The 18,986-nt window shown below is 36.9% G+C and overlaps 1 protein-coding gene across 1 annotated transcript in view; it reads left to right on the top strand.

Annotated features, from left to right (window-relative positions):
* The window catches only part of TRPC4AP (transient receptor potential cation channel subfamily C member 4 associated protein), an 89,147-nt gene that overhangs the window by 50,971 nt on the left and 19,190 nt on the right, over nt 1-18,986 (top strand). Inside the window, exons 8-10 of the mRNA XM_074212089.1 lie at nt 2,964-3,152; nt 16,399-16,541; nt 18,677-18,808. Coding sequence (XP_074068190.1) covers nt 2,964-3,152; nt 16,399-16,541; nt 18,677-18,808 — 464 coding nt within the window. The remainder of the gene's footprint in view (nt 1-2,963; nt 3,153-16,398; nt 16,542-18,676; nt 18,809-18,986) is intronic.

Consider the following 18,986-nt stretch of genomic DNA (forward strand, 5'->3'; position numbering starts at 1 on the left):
AGAGAGTTCTTGGCAGACAATCTCAATTTTTTCAGTGAAATATGAAACCAAATTCTCAGCCAAGAGCATAGTTAGAATGAAGAGCCTTGGAAGGTTTAAGGAAAGATGAAAAGGTTTGGAAAAATCACTGTGGCAAATGGAATCGTAAGTTAGAGAGGTGTAAAAGGATTGCCTTACAATAGTACGGACCTAGTTGAATTTTTATAACTTAAATTGGTAGTGGACCCAATAAGAATGGTATCATGATTTTTTTTCCTACAACTTTGTTCAGCGCATTTGCAAAGGCAGCAGATGGTGGGAGTGACCCAAGGCAGAGATTTGGTAGCAGCAAAATGATAAGGGGGCAAGGAATCAAGAGGTCATGATAGAGAAGGGAGAAGAGTATAGTTAGTGCAGAAATGATTGCCTGTGAAAGAACTGAAGAGTTGAGGGATAGGAGGGCCTGTTAAGGTAAGGTAAGCTAAGAATTTAGGGTTTCAAGGCAGAGAATAGATTGTGATCACATAAGGGAATTTCAGAGTTCATGAGGGGATCTCTAGAAACTGTATAATGAGGTCTCTTTGAAGAAACTGCAGGTGTTTAATTTTGAAAAGAAAGTCTACTGCAAACATGATTGCTTTCAGAGATTTAAAGGGTTGTCATGTGAAAGTGAGAGTAGTTACTCCATTACTTCCCAGAAAGCTGAAATAATACTAATCAGAGTCAGATTTTTGGCTCAACATAAGAGAGGACTTTTTAAAATCTGTAGTGTAGTCTAGCAATGGGATGGGCTTTCTCTTGAGCTGCTTAATTACATGTCATTGGAAGTGTTAAAGAAGAATCTAGCTGCTCCATCAGTAGAAAGGAAAGAAACAAAGAAACCAAAAAAACCCCTCTGGCTTAATTGAAGGCTGTTCTAGTTCACTGAAGGTTTTAGGGTGAATTATATTAAAGTTTATTTCTTATCCTTCTAAACTATATATTTATACCTATAAAGTGCAGATTCCATGATTACAGCTAAAAAGAGATAGTATCCAGTGTGGATGGATGTGCTTACATTCAAAGCTGTTTACAGTTCCACATTCAGCATTCCTTCTGGACTGGTTTTCTTTTGTTTTATATAGATTTCTTAAGGTAGATCAGGCCAGATTTCGATTTTCATTTACCTTTGCCCTGACTGTGTTGATGGGTAGAAACTTGTATGATTTCTTTACTGCTCTGTCTTTGGACAGTGTGTTAAGATAGTCCTTCAAGGGCGACTAGGTGATGTAGTGGATAGAGCACCAGCCCTGGAGTCAGGAGTACCTGAGTTCAAATCCGGTCTCAGACACTTAATAATTACCTAGCTGTGTGGCCTTGCACAAGCCACTTAACCCTATTTGCCTTGCAAAAACCTGAAAAAAAAAAGATAGTCCTTCTGCACCTGTGCTTAACCCTTTAATAGATACTTCTGTTTGCAGTCCAAACCATCAGTAAAGCTACTAATCATTCATCAAAACTGTTTGATGGGGCTGCTAGGTGGCGCAGTGGATAGAGCACCGGCCCTGGAATCAGGAGTACCTGAGTTCAAATCCGGCCTCAAGACACTTAATAATTACCTATCTGTGTGGCCTTGGGCAAGCCACTTTACCCCATTGCCTAGCAAAAACCTAAAAAAAAAAAACTGTTTGATGTTTAGGCCCCATGTTCCATTTGGCCCATTTCCTTTAAGGTGCAAAAGAATATACATTCTTTTTTTGTTGTTTTTTTTTTTGTTCTTTTGCAAGGCAATGGGGTTAAGTGGCTTGCCCAGGGCCACACAGCTAGGTAATTATTAAGCGTCTGAGGCCGGATTTGAACTCAGGTACTCCTGACTCCAGGGCTGGTGCTCTATCCGCTGTACCACCTAGCCACCCCCGGAATATAAATTCTTAATGAACGAAAGAGTACATGGTTGATGTGTCCCAGCTAGTTATCATGGCAAGGCATACATTTTCAGGTGACCTCTCCATTTTTTAATAAAGACCTATCTGGGTTTCTTCCCCACTGAATCCTTGGTTTCATGATTACTAAGAGGCTATCCTGGTTCTTCCATTCTTGTCCATATGCACCTTGCATACATGCTTCACTCATCTCATTTTTATACAGCTTGTATCTTGGCATCTGTTTCCATTCTTCCTTGGCTTTGTCATCCTAATCTAGATCCTGAAGGCAATGGTAGTTGTTTGTTTATCTTAACCTTTTGTTGCACTGAAGGAACTAAATCAGTGAATAGGACCAGATGACCTTTTCAGGTTCTTGTAGTTGTCACACTGCAGAATTCTAAGGGTGCCAACCGTGTTGTACTGGTTGTTCTGGAGGAGAGAAGGCTGTTTTAGAAACTTTTTCTTGTCTTTATATGCAACCTAGAGGGAGGATCAAGATGAATACACCTGAAAATTTAAACAACAAGATAAGACAGTTGACCAATTCCAAGTGAATGATGTGGATTGTAAATATTGTAGGAGATCAGAGTGTAAGTTAATATTCATAATTCATAAATTATACATGAATAATACTTTGTTTCTCAGTTGACACTTTTTTTACAGGTGTCAAAAAATTGAGATCTCTGTCAGATTTTGACAGAAATGAATTCAAAAGAAATATGACTAGATTTAAGGAGAAATTAGGGTAATTTTCTTTTAGATGATAAACTTGAGTATAGGGCATTAGTATCCCTAATTAGACTGTCATCAGTAAATCTGGCAATCTTTCATCCATCAAAGTGAATAAATCAAGTTGAAAAGCTAAATACCATATCACTTTTGCTATCTAAATTGACTCATAATTTTGGTAGAAAATAGCAATTCTGTCTTAGTAAATTTGGTCTCTTTTCAAGTAAGAGTCATTTCCTGTCAAGCTGATAGAAAGGAAGTACTTGCATGCTTGAAGAGTTTGGGGATGGTATTCCTCCTTTGTGTATCCAGTTTTCTTATGAAGATTTACAACTTTCTTTTCTTTTGCAGCAACTCTCCTGAATATCCCAGGTTTTATTGAGCGCCTCTGCAAGCTTGCAACAAGAAAAGTGTCGGAAAGCACAGGCACCTCCAGTTTTTTGCAGGAGCTGGAAGAATGGTACACATGGCTGGATAATGCCCTGGTGTTGGATGCATTGATGCGTGTAGCTAATGAAGAAACAGAGCACAGCAGCCCAGGTACTACAATAGAAAACCCTGTGAAACCATTAACTGGGAGCCTGTGAAGTTGGGCTATTTATTTTTCTTGTTTCTCTTTCTCTCTCGACCCTATTCACTTTCCACTTTTATCAAATCTTGATCCTCCCTCCTAAAAGTAAACTTATGGCTTAAATGGCATAATCCAGGTTATTGATCTCCATTGCAAAGAAAGAGAAAACAATTTGGAAAGATACATGCTTCTTTTAGGCTAGTTTTTTTTTCTTTTTTTTTTAGGTTTTTGCAAGGCAAATGGGGTTAAGTGGCTTGCCCAAGGCCACGCAGCTAGGTAATTATGAAGTGTCTGAGACTGGATTTGAACCCAGGTACTCCTGACTCCAAGGCCTGTGCTTTATCCACTACACCACCTAGCTGCCCCTAGGCTAGTTTTTACATGGAAATTGTTTTCTTCCAAATTTCACATCCTGCAACCTTGTATGTTAGGATAATAGGTATAGGGACTAGGCAGTGATCTCATGATAGGTAAATTTCAAATGAGGAAATTCAGTGCAGATCAACATCTTCTCCATAAGTTATAAAGAATTTCCTAGAACACTAAGGTATTAAGTGCCTGTTTTAGGATGACCTAGTCGTAAATGTCCAAAGTGGGACTTGAACCCAGGTCTTCCTGGCTACATTTTCAGGCCTCTATGCATTGACAAGGAAGATAAAGAAATTCCTTATTGGTGCACATCTTTCCATCCAGCCTTCGTGAATCAAGGGGCAAAGGAGAAAATTGATTTTTAAGAACTATCATACATATCTATTTTTCATATATTTGTTTACTTTCCATTGCGAGCTCAGCTGCTACTTTCCCCATCTACACCTTTATCAAGTCTAACCCTAAATCTGTATATCCTGTTGTATAAGTTGATTAGAAGAAATTTCCTTTCCCTTTCTAAATTTAACCAGTTTTATATGTCTCTGGTGTCAAATATGTCCTCAAAGCCCTCAGACTTCTGTCTGGAATTGAAGTAGATTTTGATTTTGAGTCTTTGCTATGACCATTAGAGCAGGGCTCAATCTTGAAACCCCTCTCACTCAATTCCTTCTCCATTGTAGGTTATATATACTTAAGTAATTGGCGGGGGGGGGGGAGAAAGAACTAGGATTTTCATGACTAAGTTATCCAGATAACATTGATGTAGGAACTCTGCAATCTGACTGCTGCCTCAGCATCAGTAATTGTGGTTTTAGTAGCCTTGAGAAAGCCTCTAGGGGGTGGGAGAAAAGAGGAGCAGTCTCATAATGTTTCCCCTCCCCCTCCCCTCTGTTTTTTGTGGTAGCTAATAAGAGACCAAGTGAGTAATATACTGGTCTTTAATTGAGCAGTGCCTGGCAGCACCCCACCTTCTGGGGCTGCATGCTAAGAGTAAACACAATGAAAGGAAAAAAAGAGGTCAGCCTATAACATGGTGGTTTCTATTTAATCAGTTTATATTCCAGGATAGTAGAAAGATATTCCATAATCCATTAGGACCTGGGGTTGACTCTTCCTCTTTTGTTTTTGCTTTTTTCTTGAACCAGCTCTAAATGAGACTAGATTTCTGAAATTAAGCTTTTCCTTTCCAAATGCAAGTCATTTGTTTAATTTGAGGGTTTAGTAGTTTGAGCCTAAATCATTGATATTTCTTTAAAACTCATGGTATTAATAAGCCTAGCCAGAGGAATATAGTAGAGATGATACACAGGACTATTGGTTTCCAAAAAATGAGTCATAGTCAACTCAGCAACTCCAGATAAAAACAAGTCCCCACCCTAGAAGGATTGCCTCAGTTAAGGACAATACTACCAGTTGTCTGGGCTGTGTATCTTTAAAATTCAGACCATTGTTTTCTGCTTTTAGAGGAATACCTTTACCATTTCTAGGTGAGAGAAACTTTTTCTCTCATCTAGAAACATCTTTTTGGCCAGATACCTTGTGGATGTTAAATAAAACTCAAGAACACCGGCACAATTTTCTGTCATAGGGTTGTTTTTTTTGGGGGGGGGGGTATCTCCAGTGGTGCAAGTAGCCTACTCAGAGTTGAAGTGCTGTAAGTGGCCAAGTCTCTAGGGTTTGGGGAGTCAGTTGATTAAAAAGTATATCACTGGGTTTTCCATGGAGTTTCAGTCTTCCTCTTCTCCTTTTCAGGATATAGGAGAAACTATATCATAGAGTATCAGAGAGAGAGACCCAAAGAAGAGAAAGGAATTTCCCGTTTTCATTGTCCATTAACAGGATATTATTTACCAAGCAGTATGCTAGATGATGAGGATACAAAAACAAAAGTGAGGCAGTCCTTATTCTTAAACTTACATTCTATCAAGAGAGATAATCTGTACATAAATAGATTATGAAAACTCAAAGTGGTTAGGAAAGCAGGCACTAGCTGAAGGTAAAGAAAAATTTTGTGTTAAATGTGGTCCTTGAACCTGAAGTCTTGAAGAAAATGGTTTTTAAAAGTTGGAGATAAGTGAGAAGGGAGCTTATTCCAAACATGAAGGACAGTTAGAATAAAGGCATGGACACAGGAGGTGAGGTACCAAGTGTGAGAAACAATTGAATGCACTATAGAGTAGGGGGAATACGGGGTATATGTAATAAACCTGAAAAGCAGGGCGGCTAGGTGGCAAAGTGGATAAAGCACCGGCCTTGTAGTCAGGAGTACCTGGGTTCAAATCCGGTCTCAGACACTTAATAATTACCTAGCTGTGTGGCCTTGGGCAAACCACTTAACCCCATTTGCCTTGCAAAAAAAAAAACAACAAACAAACCTGAAAAGAGGTGTGGGACTAGGTTGTAAAATCTAGCTCTGAATGCCAAGCACAACACTTTATATTTTATTCTAGAGGCAATAGAAAGTCACTAGAGTTTAATGAGGGACGAAAGTCATGTTTAGACTTGACTTAAAGAAAATTATTTTGGCATTTATGTAAAGAATGTATTGGTAAAGAAAGAAGTTTGAGCCAGGGAGAACAATTAGGGGGCTGTTGCAAAAGTCCAGACAAAAGGTGATGGGGGCATGAACAAGACTCTAGAGTATGGGCCCAGAAGAAGGGGGGATGACAAATGTAGAAGCTAAAATGAAAAGATTTGACAACTAATTAGATATGTGGAGTGAAGAATTGAGGATAAGGTTACTAACCCAGGAGACATGAAGGATAATCATGTAACCTTCTACAGCATAGGGAAATGTGAAAGAAGACTGAACTTTGGGATAAAGATAAGTTCTGTTTTGAACATATTGAATCCTTATGAGACATCCACTTCAGATTATCCATAGGTAATTAGTAATGTGAGGCTAGATGAAACTCAGGAAAGAGACTGGATGTTTAGATCTGAAAGCCATATGTATAGAAGATGATGGTTAAATCTATGGCACCTAATGAAGTCACCAAGTAAGAGAGTTTAAGGAGAAAAAAAGACCTAGATTGCATTCTTGGGGAATGCCCACAGTTTGGTAGAGTGTTTTGTAAAATGAACCAGCAAAAGATTGGGAATGAACAATCAGAAAGATAGGAGAATCAAGAGATGGCAATAATAAAAACCCAAAGAGGAAAGAGTATCCAGTATAGTTAATAGTGTTAAATGCTACAGACATCAAAAATGATGTGGTCTGAGAAAAAACCAGTTTGGAAATGAAGAGAGCATTAGCAAATTTGTAGAGAGCATTTTTTGTTGAACATTAGAAGCCAGCTTACAAAAGATTGAGAAGTAAGGGTAGAAGACATAGAGACAAAAAGGACAGATAACTTTTTCTAGAAGTTTGGAAGTGAAAAGGAGGAGAGATATAACTAGAGGAAATAATAGGGTCTAATGAGGGTTTCTTAAAGATGGCGGGATATGGTCATATATCTATGAATGAAAAGGAAGGAGTAGATGGAAGTGGCCAGTCCACTAGAGAAGGTGGAGGGGAATAGGATCATGATCATATTTTATTTAGAGGAATGTCTGGATGAAGAAAAGAGCCATCTTTATCACACTAAAAAGTAGGAAAAGACAGAGAATAGGGGATAATGTTAAGAGAAGATAAGAGGGAGCTCATATCAAATGACTTTTGTTTTCTCATTAAAGTAGAAAATAAATTTTTTCATTGATAGGATGGGAGGAGAAGTTTGGAAGGCTGCCCGAAAGAAGAGAAGGTTTAGAACAGCTTCTAAAAGAAATGGGATAAAGAATTAGTGAAGCTTTGATGAAAAATGACATATACATCCAGAGAAAATCTGTGGAGTCTGAATACAGACCAAAGCATGCTATGCTCACTTTTTAAGACTTGTTTGGTGGTTGCTTTTTCTTTCTCATGGTCCCCCCCCCCCTTTAAGTCTGAATCTTCTTTCACAACATGACCAATAGAGAAATATGATTAGTAGATTGTTCCTATATAATCTTTTTCAGATTTCTCACTGTCTTGAGGAGAGGTAGAAAAATGTGGAAGATGAATGCTAAAACTATCTTTGCATATAAATGGAAAACATTTTTAAAAATTCAAAAAAAAAATCAGTGGAGGAGGAAGGGATAAAGTTTACTTCATTAGACCAGTTGAAGTTAGAGTGAATTATATTGGAGGGAACCTTAAAAGTCATAGACTTCATTTCTTCTACAGATGATGAAACTGGAGCTAGAAAGATGAAATGTTTTGTTATGGTCACATAAGTAATTAAAGTTTTATTGATGTACTTCATTTTATATTACAAACATTTATAGATTACCTCTATTTCCTGAGGCAATAAAGGAAAAAGAATAATTAATAGGTAACATTTATATGCCAGGCACTGTGCTTTAAAATTATTATCTCACTTGATCCTCACAACCCTTGGAGGTATTATTATCATCTCCATTTTACCAATGAGGAACTGAGGCAAACTGAGACTAAATGACTTGCCCTGGGTCACCCAACTGGAAGTGTCTTAGGCCAACTTTGAACACAGGTCTCCCTGACCCCAGGACCAGCACCCTATCCAACTGCACCACCTAGCTGCTCTATAAACTACTAAATAAGACTAACAATGCATGCTTTCCTCACATCCACCTCTATTTTTAATTGATTTTTTTAATTAACCTCTCTTTTCTTCCTACCCTATTGAAAAAAGAGAGAAAAGAAAAACAAATTCCTTGTAACAAATATACATAGTCAAACTAAACAAATTCCCTTATTGACTGAATACAAAATTATAAAGCCTCATTCTACATCATAAATCTATCACCTCTTTGATAGGAATCATAGTATTTTATATTCAGCCCTTTGGAATAATGGGTGGTCATTGAAGTGATCATATTCTTATAGCTTTTTTTTTTTTTAGATTTTTCAAGGCAATGGGGTTAAGTAGCTTGCCCAAGACCACACGGCTAGGTAATTATTAAGTGTCTGAGGCCGGATCTGAACTCAGGTACTCCTGACTCCAAGGCCGGTGCTTTGTCCACTGCGCCACCTAGCCGCCCTATTATAGCTTTTAAGATTGTTTTTACCACATTGTTTTTGTATGAATTGTTCTTCTGATTCTAATCTTTTAATTTTTCACTAGTTCATTAAAAGTCTTCAAAACTGTTCATTTCTGGGCGGCTAGGTGGCGTAGTGGATAAGGCACCGGCCTTGGAGTCAGGAGTACCTGGGTTCAGATCCGGCCTCAGACACTTAATAATTACCTAGCCGTGTGGCCTTGGGCAAGCCACTTAACCCCATTTGCCTTGCAAAAACCTTAAAAAAAAAGAAATAAAAAGAAAACTGTTCATTTTTATATTTGATGGTAGAGTATAAATTGTTCTTCTGGTTCTTCTTACTTCACTGTGTTCATGTAAGTCTTTCTGTATATCTTTAAAATCATCCAGTTCCTCCTTTTGGGGGAGGAGGGGTGTAGAACCAGGCAATCAGGGTTAAGTGACTTGCTCAGGGTTAAGTAACTTGCTCAGGATCACACAGCTAGCAAGTGTAAGATATTTAAGAACAGATTTGAACTCAGGTCCTCCTAACTCTAGGGACAGTGTTCTATCTACTTTGCCACCTTGCTTCCCTTATTTCCTCTTTTCTTACAATATGATAATATTCCATCATATTCATATACCACTCATTCAACCATTCATCATTTCATATACATTCATTTAAAAGCATATACACAGGGGTCAACTAGATAGCGCAGTGGATAGAGCATCAGCCCTGGAGTCAGGAGGACCTGAGTTCAAATCCAACCTTAGACACGTAATAACTGCCTGGCTGTGTGACCTTGGGCAAGTCACTTAACCCCATTGCCTTGCAAAAAGCAAAAAACAACCAAAAAAGCATATAAACAGAGAGAGGTTCATCTCCATGGATTCAAGAAATATACCTAACTCAAGGGATAGGGAGTCATTTTGAGACACAACATGCTTAAAGTTGGGGTTCAAGCAAAGCAGTTATGTACTCTAAAAATTGGTTAGCTAGAAAACAAATAATTGGTTCCAGATATGAGAGGAGACATTTCAAATGAGATATATTAGAGAAGTCCTCAAGATCATTTATTGATACCAGTCTTAGAAGGGAATTTTCTTTTTTTTTTTATGTATTTTTCCTTTTATGTGTAAAGATAATTTTCAGTATTCATTTTTTGGAGGATTTTTTTTTTGCAAGGTAGTGAGGTTAAGTGACTTCCCCAAGGTCACAAAGTTAGGTAATTATTAAGTGCCTGAAGCTGAATTTGAACTCAGGTCCTCCTAATTCCAGGGCTGGTGCTCTATCCACTGTGCCACCTAGCTTCCCCTTAAACATTCATTTTTTTAATCATATAAATGTATTTGTTTTCCAATTGCATACAATGGTAATTTCTCCCAATATTTTTGTAAGGTTTTGAATTTTACAATTTTCCCCCCTCCCTCCCTTCTCCCTCTCTTCCACCCAGCAGAAGGCAATCTGATAGTCTTTACATAGATCAAAATTGAATATGTTAAGAGAAAAAAACAGATCCATAAGGAAGAAAGAAAACATTAGAGATAACAAAATTATGTAATTCATAGGACAACTTTTTTAAAAAATGAAGATAATAATAAAAAAAAAAAGAAGTTAATAATCTTTGATTGAACTCCACAGTTCATTCTCTGGATACAGATGATATTCTCCATCATGGATCCCCTAAAATTGTCCCTGATTATTTCATTGATGGAGTGAGCAAGTCCATCAGGGTTGATCATCCCCATGTTGTTGTGTACAACAACAATGTTCTTCTGGTTCTGCTCATCTCACTCAGCATCAGTTCATGCAAGTGTTTCCAGGCTTCTCTGAAATCCCATCATTCATGATTTCTTATAGAATATCACATACCAACATTCATTTTCATAAAGTTTTCTCCCTTCTATTCTTTCCTCCCTAGGGTATCAGCTCCAGGGACAGCAAATAAACTGATATATTAGATATGTATAATCTTCTTACATGTATTTCCATATTAGTCACACTGTGAAAGAAGAATCAGCACAAGAAGGTAAAAACTGCAAGATGGAAAAGGCAAAAAGCAAGTTTAAAAAGGTGAAAATAGTATACTTTGATCTGTATTCAGATTCCATTGTTCTTTCTCTGGATATGGATGACATTTTCCATTGCAGGTCTTTTAGAAATGATTGATTATTTGGGGCGGGGGAAGCTAGGTGTTGCAGTGGATAGAGCACCAGCCCTGGAGTCAAGAGTACCTGAGTTCAAATCTGGCCTCAGACACTTAATAATTACCTAGCTGTGTGGCCTTGGGCAAGCCCCTTAACCCCATTTGCCTTGCAAAAACCTAAAAAATAAAAAAAAAGAAAGAAATGATTGATTATTGCTAAAAAGAGCAAAGTTTATCATAGTTGATCATTCCACGATGTTGCTGTTAAGGTATAGAGTGTACAATGTTCTCCTGGTTCTACTTAAGTTACTCAGCATCAGTTCATGTAAGTCTTTCCAGGTTTTTCTGAAATCTGCCTGCTCGTCTTTTTTTAATAGAACAATAATATTCCATTGTATTCATGTACTGCAACTTGTTCAGCCATTCCCCAACTGATGGTATCAGGAGGGGAGTTTCTTTATTAGGACCAGAAATTGGGAGAGGTAGCAAAAAAGGAGTTACTCAGGCTGCTGAAATCAGCCAGGAAGACAGAGAGAGATCAAATAATTTTAGGAGTCATGAATTAGAAGGTCTAGAGGAGGCAGAAAGAGAGGGTGGATAATATAAAGGGTAAAAAAATTCTTTTTTGGAAAGGGGTGCAAAAATGAAATTTAAATGACTAATGAACAGAACTAGTTGAAGGGGAAGAGAAGAGGGGGTCCACTTGACTGAGAAGAAAAGAAAAGGGATTAAGTATTATATAACCAGAGAGAAACAGTAGACTAAAGGAACTAACCTCAAAGGGAAAGAGGTAACAATGAGAAGAGATGGGGGTGAGGGGAAGAGAACCTGGTAGAATAGGAACACTTTTTTTTTTAGATTTTTTTTTCAAGGCAGTGGGGTTAAGTGGCTTGCCCAAGGCCACACAGCTAGGTAATTATTAAGTGTCTGAGGTTGGATTTGAACCCAGGTACTCCTGACTCCAAGGCCAGTGCTCTATTCATTGCGCCACCTAGCCACCCCAGAATAGGAACACTTTAAAAAAAAAAAGAGTAAGGTAAAGTAACTGAAGAAATACAGTATTGTATTTGCATCAGAGAAGGGGAAAAATTATAACTTAACAAAAAATTCCAGTATTTGAGATAGATCAAGGAAGATATAAACCTAAAAGGCCTCCATTTAATGCAAATTTATATATATATATATATATATATATATATATATATATATATATATATATCCATACTATGTGTACTTCTTTTTATTAATTTTTTTCTCTGGAGGTGAATGCCATCTTCCTTCATAGATTGAATGTGGTTGTGGATGTGGGTATAAATATATTTATACACACATGCATATATAGCATATAGTTGATTTATTTATAGTACTCAGAATAACTTAGTAACAATTATTCTTTGAACAGTATTGATTTTACTATACAATGTTCTCTTAGTTCTGCTCACTTCACTTTTCATTATTTCATGCAAGTTTTTCCATGATTTTCCAAAATCAACCAGTTCATCATTTCTTTCAGCTCAGTAGGATTCCACAACTTATGTGTCTTATGCCACAACTTACTTAGCTGTCCTCCAACTGATGGACATCCCCTCAATTTCCAGTTCTTTTCTTTTTGAGTTTTTTAAATTTAAATTTATTTATTCATTATTCTAACTTATAGGTAAATAAAGTTTTTTTTCCCAACATTCATTTTTTGTAAGATTTTGAGTTCCACGTTTTTCTCTCTCCCTCCTTTCCCTCCTCCCCTCCCCTTGACAGCAAGTATTCTGGTACAGGTTATACATATAAAACTATGTTAAACATTTTTCCATCTTAATTTTCCACTTCTTTTCCACTGGTTCTTTTTCTTACTGGTTCTTTTCCTTTTTCCCTGATCTCCTTGGGGAACAAACCTAATAGTGGTATTCCTGGGTCATAGGATTTATACATTATAATTCTTTGGGTGTAATTCCAAATTTCTCTCCAAAATGGTTCAGTCACTTCACAGTTCGATCAACAATGGATTCTTGTCCCAATTTTTCTACATCCTTCCAATATTTATCATTTTCCCCTTCTGTCATTTTAGCCAGTCTGATAGGTATGTGACAGTATCTCATAGTTGTTTTTATTTGCATTTCTTTAATCAATAATGATTTTTGAGCATTTTTCATGGCTATATAGAAAAACTGCCTGTTCATATCCTTTGACCATTTATCAGTTGAGGAATGACTCATAGTCTTACACATTTGTCAAAGTTCTCTATATAGTTGAGATATGAGACCTTTATCTGAGAAAGTTCTTGTAAACATTTTCCCCCTTTTATATTTCCTTTTATCCTGACTACATTGGTTTTATTTTTTTAAAACTTTTTATTTGAAGTAATCAAAATTATCCATTTTGCATCTCACAATGCTCTCTATTTCTTGTTTATTTATAAATTCTTCTCCTATCCATAAGTAGTGTATTCCACATTCTTCCAAATTTCTTATATCTTCCTTTATATCATGTATCCATTTTGATCTTATCTTGGAGAATAGTATAAGATATTCATCTATACCTATTTTCTGTCAGACTGCTTTCTAAATTTCCTAACAATTTTTACCGTAACATTCTTATCCCCAAAGTTAAATCTTTACATTTGTGGATCACAAGGTTACTATAATCATTTGCTCCTGTGTATTGTATGCCTATTCTGTTTCACTGATATACCTTTCTGTTTCTTAATCAGTACCAGATAGTTTTGTTAATTACTGCCTTACAATATAGCTTAAGGTCTTTTATTCCTAAAGCTCCTTCCTTTGCATTTTTTCTATTAATTCTTTTTGATATTCTTAGCCTTTTGTTTTTCCAAATGAATTTTATTATTTTTTTTCTACCTCAGTAAAATAATTTTTTTGTTAGTTTAATTGGGATGGCATTGAAGGGATAGATTAATTTAGGTAGAATTGCCATTTTTATTATCTTGGCTCTGCCCACCCACAAACAATTAATATTTCTCCAATTTCTAAGTCTCATTTTATTTGTATAAAAAGTGGTTTATAATTATGTTCTTGGGAGCCAGGAGGGTGGCATGAGGAAAGCATTTCCCAGGAGCTCTCTTCCAAACTATTTCAAAAAACCCCTATACTTATGTTCTAGTAGTTCTTGGCTTTGTCTTGGCAGGTATACTCCCAAGGTATTTTATAAATCCACAGTTATTTTTAAGGGGGTGTCTCTTTTTTTAAAAAAAAGGTTTTTGCTAGGCAAATGAGGTTAAGTGGCTTGCCCAAGGCCACACAGCTAGGTAATTATTAAGTGTCTGAGACCAGATTTGAACCCAGGTACTCCTGACTCCAGGGCCAGTGCTTTATCCACTGTGCCACCTAGCCACCCCTGATCTTGTTATTTCTTATATTTTTTGTTTCTTCCTTAAGGATGTGATTTCTCTCTCATCACACTCAATTTGGATCAATGTATAACATGGAAACAAAGTAAAGACTGACAGATTGCTTTCTGTGGGGTAGGATGGGGTGGGGTGGGGGGAGGGAAGGGAAGTAAGATTGGGGGAAAAATTGTAAAACTCAAAACTCAAATAAAATCTTTAAAAAAAAAGAAAATTAGTGCTTTGTAGTGTGGTGTAGTTTGAAATTTGGCACTGCTTGGCTACCTTTGTTCTTTCTTGTCATTATTTCCCTTGAGATTCTTGACCTTTTTTCTTCCATTTGAATTTTGTGATTATTTTTTCCTGCTTCTATAAAGTAAACCTTCGGTAATTTGGTATGACATTGAATAAGTCAGTTCATTTAAGTGATAATAATCATTTTTGTTATATTAACTCATCTTTGTTATACAGTTGTTTTAGTTGTGTCTCACCTGTCCTGACCCCATTTGGGGATTTCTAGGCAAAAGATACTGGAGTAGTTTGCCATTTCCTTTTCCAGATCATTTTACAGATGAGGAACTGAGGCAAACAAGATTAAGTGACTTGGTTTTTTTGTTTTGTTTTGTTTTGTTTTGTTTTGTTTATGTTTTTACAAGGCAAAAGGAGTTAAGTAGCTTGCCCAAGGCCACACAGCTAGGTAATCATTAAGTGTCTGAGGTCAAATTTGAACTCAGGTACTCCTGACTCCAGAGCCAGTGCTCTATCCACTGTGCCACCTATCTGCCACAATTAAGTGACTTGTTAAGGGTCACATAGCTCATAAATATCTGGTCAGATTTGAACTCAGGAAGAAGAGTCTTCTTGACTTTGGATACAGCATTTTATATATTACACCGTCTATCTGTCCAGTGGACTTACCTTACCCACAAGCAATTAATATTTTTCCAGTTAATTTAGGTTTGTCTTTATTTTATAAACAGTGGTTTGTTGTTTTTATATAGCTCTTTATATAGTGTATCTTGATCGATAGTTGCCTGAGTATTTTATTGCATTCTGTAATAATTTTAAATACTATTTTTCTTGCTATATATTATATAGAAATGCTTTCGATTTGTGAGGATTTATTTTATATTTTAAAATTTTTTCTGAAGTTATTCATTATTTCAATTAATTTTTACTTGAGTCTTAAGATTCTTTAAGAATATGATGATATCATCTGCATAAAAGTAATTTTTTTCCTTCTATACTTATTCCTCACTGTCTTATTGCTGTAGAATGCATTTCTGACATTGTATCAAATAAAAGTAGTGATAATGGATGTTTTTGTTTCAACCTGATTTTATTGGGAAAAATTCTAGTATATCTCTGTTTTTATATAGTACCTCTTGGTGCACACACACACCCACACACTCAGAGTGTGTGCATATGCATGCATGTGTATGTAAATATGTATATGTTTAGGTGTGTATAATGTGTATAATGTGCATATATCTATATCTATATCTATATATATATATATATATATTTTTTTTTTTTTTTAGGTTTTTGCAAGGCAGTGGGGTTAAGTGACTTGCCCTACAGCTAGGCAGTTATAAGTGTCTGAGTTGGATTTGAACTCAGGTCCTCCTGACTCCAAGGCTAGTGCTATATCCACTGCGCCACCTAGCTGCCTCCATATATATTTTATATAATATTGGGTTATTAAAGCTTAAAGACTTAGACTTTGGGACTCCCTAAATTATTTATATTTTAAGGTAAAGGTCCATTTATTCCTATTTCCTAATTTTTTTAAACAGAAATAGATGTTGTATTTTGTCAGATCTAGGATTCAAATACAGGTCTTTTGTCCTGGGTCCCCTCCTTCCCTCCACTTAACCTACCCTCTTGACACTCTATTATATTGTCTCTCTTACTTATTTTGCTCTTCTCCTGCTTAATTTTTTCCTGAGCTTCCCAAGGTATCCTGGACTAACTGGTGTTCCTGCCAAGACCTGGTTGCCAGGAAGCCTGTTTGGTGTCCAGGTGTGAGAGCTGTCTAGTATTTAGCAAAGTAAAGCTTAGTAGTATTGCCAGAAACATTTTATGCTCAAAAACAACTTAGGAAGTAAAGGATCTAAGAAGGACTGAAAGGTTCTGTTTATTCTAAATCTCCCAAGTTTGTCTCTGGGGATTTGGTGAATATGCTGATGCTTTTATAAATCTGTCTTAACTTTGTTGGAGCAGGAATCCAAGTTTGGAAATCTATTACTCTGAAGTCTATGCAGAGCAAATGTGGCTTGAAAGGATTTGGTCTTTATAAATCCTTTTTGGAATGGGTTTCTGAGCTTACTGGGTTGCTTCTTTTAGAATCTTCAGATGAGAGTGGTGTGGCAAACACTTCCTCAAGGACTCAGCTGCCCCAGTCAATGAAGATCATGCACGAGATCATGTACAAACTGGAGGTGCTCTATGTCCTCTGTGTGCTTCTGATGGGCCGACAGCGGAATCAGGTAGCTGCCTTTCTATAGCCACTTTTTGGCACAGGAGTGCTGAGAGGCCTGGGGTGTGTTCAAGATCAGTACACAGCAGGGGCTGCTGCATTATGGGTACCTGCCGAAATGAAAAACCAAGTGGATGGAGAAGGGTGGGCCCTGTGCCTCTGCCATCTCTGTAGTGAGGGCAATGTGTCAGTTTTTGAGAGCCTCTAAGGGCAGAGGGGGCAAGGTCAGAAGATGGAAGACAAGAGTACAGAGCTGAATGATACTTAGCAAAACTGGGCAGCATTCAGGGTACCTTTCAGTTATGCTCAAGGTCATTAAGGCCCCTAGAATAATCCTATGTCTAATATCCTGTGAAGGGCCCTATATATAAGAGGCAGGTGTATATAGCAACTCCTTCTGGAGGAAAAGGAACCTTGATAGTATCTAGTGGTAGACTTATTTTTTTAAATTGATGAGTAGTAACCATTTCCTGAGACCCAGAGAACCGAGCATATATTCCCCATGCTTAGGCTTAAAATAATCACAGAACTTTCCTAAATAGAGAATGTTATGGGAGGAAGGGATAAGCCATGTCTAGTCTTGGAGAGGGTAAAATCTTAATATTGGTGATATAGAGATAATTTATAGAAACCCACCTAGAATGTCAGAACTGAAAGGGATATGGAAAATCAATTAGTTCATCTTTTGTTTTGTAAATGAAATTTTATTTCATATTCTGATCTACATTCTCTCCTTCCCACCTCCCTGCTCCCCCCCCCCCAGCTCTCTTAAAGAGAAGGATTTTTAGACCCAGACAGGAAAAATGACTTATCTAAAGATATATATAGCTAAAATTGTCATACAGCTAGCTAAATTAGTCCAAAAGCAGCAGGACCCCATTAATGGTACATGAATTTCAAGGACCATTGTTGGGCAGAACTTGATGTACTATAAGTAATTCAGCTAGTATCCAGGAAATCTCAGTCCATAAGGTTCCAGTGTGTTCAGATATTAATGCTTACAGAATAATTTAGACACAAGCTGTGGAAGGAGCCTTTAACTTTTAAGCATCTATGAAATGCAAATTGTTTGCTCAAGATAATTCACTTCAAATTTATTTAAAACAACATTTAGAAGTTAGACTCCACAGACCAATAGCCAAATATTTCATACAGCTCACCCTTTGAAGTATGCAATGTATGATGATATACTTACATCCCCTTAAGTCCAAAAGACATTTTGGGGAAAATGTCAGATTTTTTTTTTAGATCTTTTTTTTTAGGCTTTGGAACCAGCCAAATACTCCCTTTTTTTAATATCTTACTCTATTTTGTTAATTCTATATATTAGATGTACATCAGATGCTCGCTTTGTATATGAAGATTGTGAAATTATTGTCTTCTCTAGAAAACAGTCAGGGCATTTTCCCCTTGTGTCAGCCCTGGATAGGCTAACAGAGGAAAGGAAGAGAGCATAGTGAGAAAGTAATCCCAAATACAGAAGGCCAGGAATTCTCTGGATTTCACTACCTTGTCCAAGAGTTCTGGCTTTAAAAATTAGAGTGTACTTGTTCCAGTCACTTGTCTTGATTAGATGGAGACAAGTGTCTGTGTTCGTAAATTTTATGATGATTTTCAGCCCTTATATTTTAGGGTTCCTAGCCTTAAACTCTATGCTGAGAGGTAGACATCAATGTTGGAATCAGTAGGAAGGATAAAAGGAGAACAGTTTAGGTGAGGCTCCTATAAGAGGCCTTTTTAACTTCTCCCCCTTCCTGAAGCACCCGTGGTGCATGAGGAGAAAGCTCTGGTGAAGCAAGTCTGGAGGACCTTCTTTTCTCTACAGCCTCATCTCCAAGTTTACCAAGGATCTTCACATTAAGTTGATAAACTATTCATGTGAGTTAGCAAAGCTTAGCTGGAATGAATTTATTGGTCTGCTATAAACATTGCTCTGGATGGTTCATGAGAGGTTGAGATTCCTCAGGGTTATATGGTGAGATTTCTGAGAACAGTGGCCTAAAGAGGATTCTTAATATCTCGTTTGGTGATCCAGAACTTTGCAAATTTAGATCTCCTAGACAATGACAATATCCCCTAGATCTAATGCTTTTATCTCAAAGACTTCCCATATCCCTTAATTTCTCTGCCATCTATCATTTCTAGGTTCATAAAATGATAGCAGAATTCAAACTTATCCCTGGGCTTAATAATCTGTTTGACAAGTTGATATGGCGGAAGCATTCAACATCCACCCTTGTTCTACATGGACATAACCAGAATTGTGACTGTAGTCCGGTGAGTTCTTCTGCGATTTATTCTCTTTTTAAAGTAGGGTTAATTGCCTTGTAAAGTAGGACCTATGACTTTGAGTACAGGAGAAAATACACAGCCTCCCTTTTATTTATTTGTTTTATCAATAATGATGTGTCATTTCCCAATGATTCTATCCCCCAATTTCCTCTTTCTTTGTAAC

This window comes from Macrotis lagotis, chromosome 1 (genome assembly GCF_037893015.1).
Source record: "Macrotis lagotis isolate mMagLag1 chromosome 1, bilby.v1.9.chrom.fasta, whole genome shotgun sequence".
Classification (NCBI taxonomy): domain Eukaryota; kingdom Metazoa; phylum Chordata; class Mammalia; order Peramelemorphia; family Peramelidae; genus Macrotis; species Macrotis lagotis.